This window comes from Mandrillus leucophaeus, unplaced genomic scaffold (genome assembly GCF_000951045.1).
Source record: "Mandrillus leucophaeus isolate KB7577 unplaced genomic scaffold, Mleu.le_1.0 Scaffold20, whole genome shotgun sequence".
Classification (NCBI taxonomy): Eukaryota; Metazoa; Chordata; class Mammalia; order Primates; family Cercopithecidae; genus Mandrillus; species Mandrillus leucophaeus.
This window is the reverse complement of record NW_012102032.1, coordinates 2,747,206-2,749,252: the sequence shown is the minus strand read 5'-3', so window position 1 is coordinate 2,749,252 and position 2,047 is coordinate 2,747,206. Positions and strand designations below refer to the sequence as shown.

General features: G+C 35.4%; 1 protein-coding gene across 1 annotated transcript in view; it reads left to right on the top strand.

The window, feature by feature from the left end:
• The window catches only part of GDPD1 (glycerophosphodiester phosphodiesterase domain containing 1), an 82,616-nt gene that overhangs the window by 71,938 nt on the left and 8,631 nt on the right, over nucleotides 1-2,047 (top strand). Inside the window, exons 6-7 of the mRNA XM_011979256.1 lie at nucleotides 586-719; nucleotides 1,833-1,949. Of these exons, the coding sequence (XP_011834646.1) occupies nucleotides 586-719; nucleotides 1,833-1,949 (251 nt within the window). The remainder of the gene's footprint in view (nucleotides 1-585; nucleotides 720-1,832; nucleotides 1,950-2,047) is intronic.

The following is a 2,047-nucleotide window of genomic DNA, read 5'->3' as shown; positions in this document are numbered from 1 at the left end:
TGTGTGTCTATCTTGTATTTTTAAACTTTTGGGATATTGAACATTTTTCCAATAGAAACTTAAAATGGTGGTTAGATTCTTGAATTAGTTTACAAAATCCTATTTGTATTTTATATTTGATTCATAACATAGCTAAAAGATGACACATTTGCAACAGTATTGATGTGTATCTATATATACTCATATATAGAGATATATAGCTACATATTTTTTAAACAGGAGTAAAGTTACTGAATATTCCATCTTTTCATCTTTTCATTTTGTTCCATTGGATTCTGACATGTTTAGTCTTTAGCTGTAGGTACCCTAACCAACAGACAGAAGTGGTATTGCAAAAGCAGAGATGGTAATAGAGAAATTTTAGTAACATTATTACACTATGAGGCTCCACGATCAATCCTGACCCATTTGTCAAGGACTAACCACTATTAAGTGTAGTGTTATTTGAAAATAAATATTCATAATCCCGGGAATGCTTGTAATAGATTTCAAAATATTGTCTTGGGAAATATTGAGAGTTGTGAAGTAATCCTCTTTATTTGAGCGGTTGTAAAAGTAACATGTAATATTGCTTGTGTCTTTTAGAATTCAGATATTCCTATACTTTTCAGTCTACAACGTGTCCTGCTCATTCTTGGCCTTTTCTTCACTGGCCTCTTGCCCTTTGTGCCCATTCGAGAACAGTTTTTTGAAATCCCAATGCCTTCTATTATACTGAAGTAAGTGGTTACCCTTTTATTTTAAAATTAATTATCAATTATAGAAAGACTAAGATAAAAGCTCACTAATATCAACATCAATGATGAAGAAGAGATTTCTGTAGTGATTTCCATGTTCTATTACCTGACCTATATTATGCATTTTTATATAAGACACATTCTCTAAAACAAATAATCAGGACCCATCTCAGATTATGATTTTCTGTGCCTGTATAGTCAGAAATCAGATAAAAGGAATTTAGTTTAATTACAGAAGGTCAATAATTCTTTTATTCTCACATCAAATAGCAGTTGCCCTCCACTTTGCCTTCTTTCTACTTCATTGACAGCTCTACCCAGCTGAAATTCCATTAAACTCCAAATTAAACAATGGAATTACTGTATTACATTTAGGAAGAAAAACTACCACCACCATAAAAGCCTCTGGAGATAGGAAAATAAAAGGGTACAGTTAGCTTATATAGGATACTGTTTTGTTTTGTTTTGTTTTGTTTTTGAGATGGAGTTTCACTGTTGTGGCCTAGGCTGGAGTACAAAGGTGTGATCTCGACTCACTGCAACCTCCGCCTCCCAGGTTTAGTGATTCTCCTGCCTCAGCCTCCTGAGTAGCTGGGATTACAGGCACCCACCACGTCACCTGGCTAATTTTTGTATTTTTAGTGGAGACGGGGGCTTCACCATGTTGGTCAGACTGGTCTCGAACTCCTGACCTCAGGTGATCCACCCACCTCCTCCCAAAGTGCTGGGATTATAGGCGTGACCCACCTTGCCCAGCCAGGATCCTTTTATGTTTACATAATTCCTCTACCAGAAAAGCCTTGCATTTCACTTGCTAATTTACTAGAAAGATAAAAATACATAGATTGTAAAAATACATAGGTACATAAAAACACTTAGATTGCCTGATAAATACTAAGCACTCATAAGTAATAGCTTTTATTGTTATCTTTGTTATTATAAAGAATGATAGCTTCATCTCAAAATTCTACACACTTAGAATGTGATTTCTAGCTGTAGATTCATAACTGAATTATGACAAAGGAATTTGGAATTGTTGAGGAGATCATTTAAATGTGATTTTACTTGTATGAAAACACTTTTCATATCCAACAGAACTTTAAAAAATCGAGCTGAAGAGCTTTCCTCTTTTATAGCATGTCTCAATAAAGCTAATTACTTGGGGGAAAACATCAAGCTGATCGTTAGTGTAGCAGTCATCAAACAACATTGGTAAGAAAAGCAGGCCAGGTGCAATGGCTCACACCTGTAATCCCAACACTTTGGGAGGCCGAGGTGGGCAGATCATGAGGTCAGGAGTTTGAGACCAG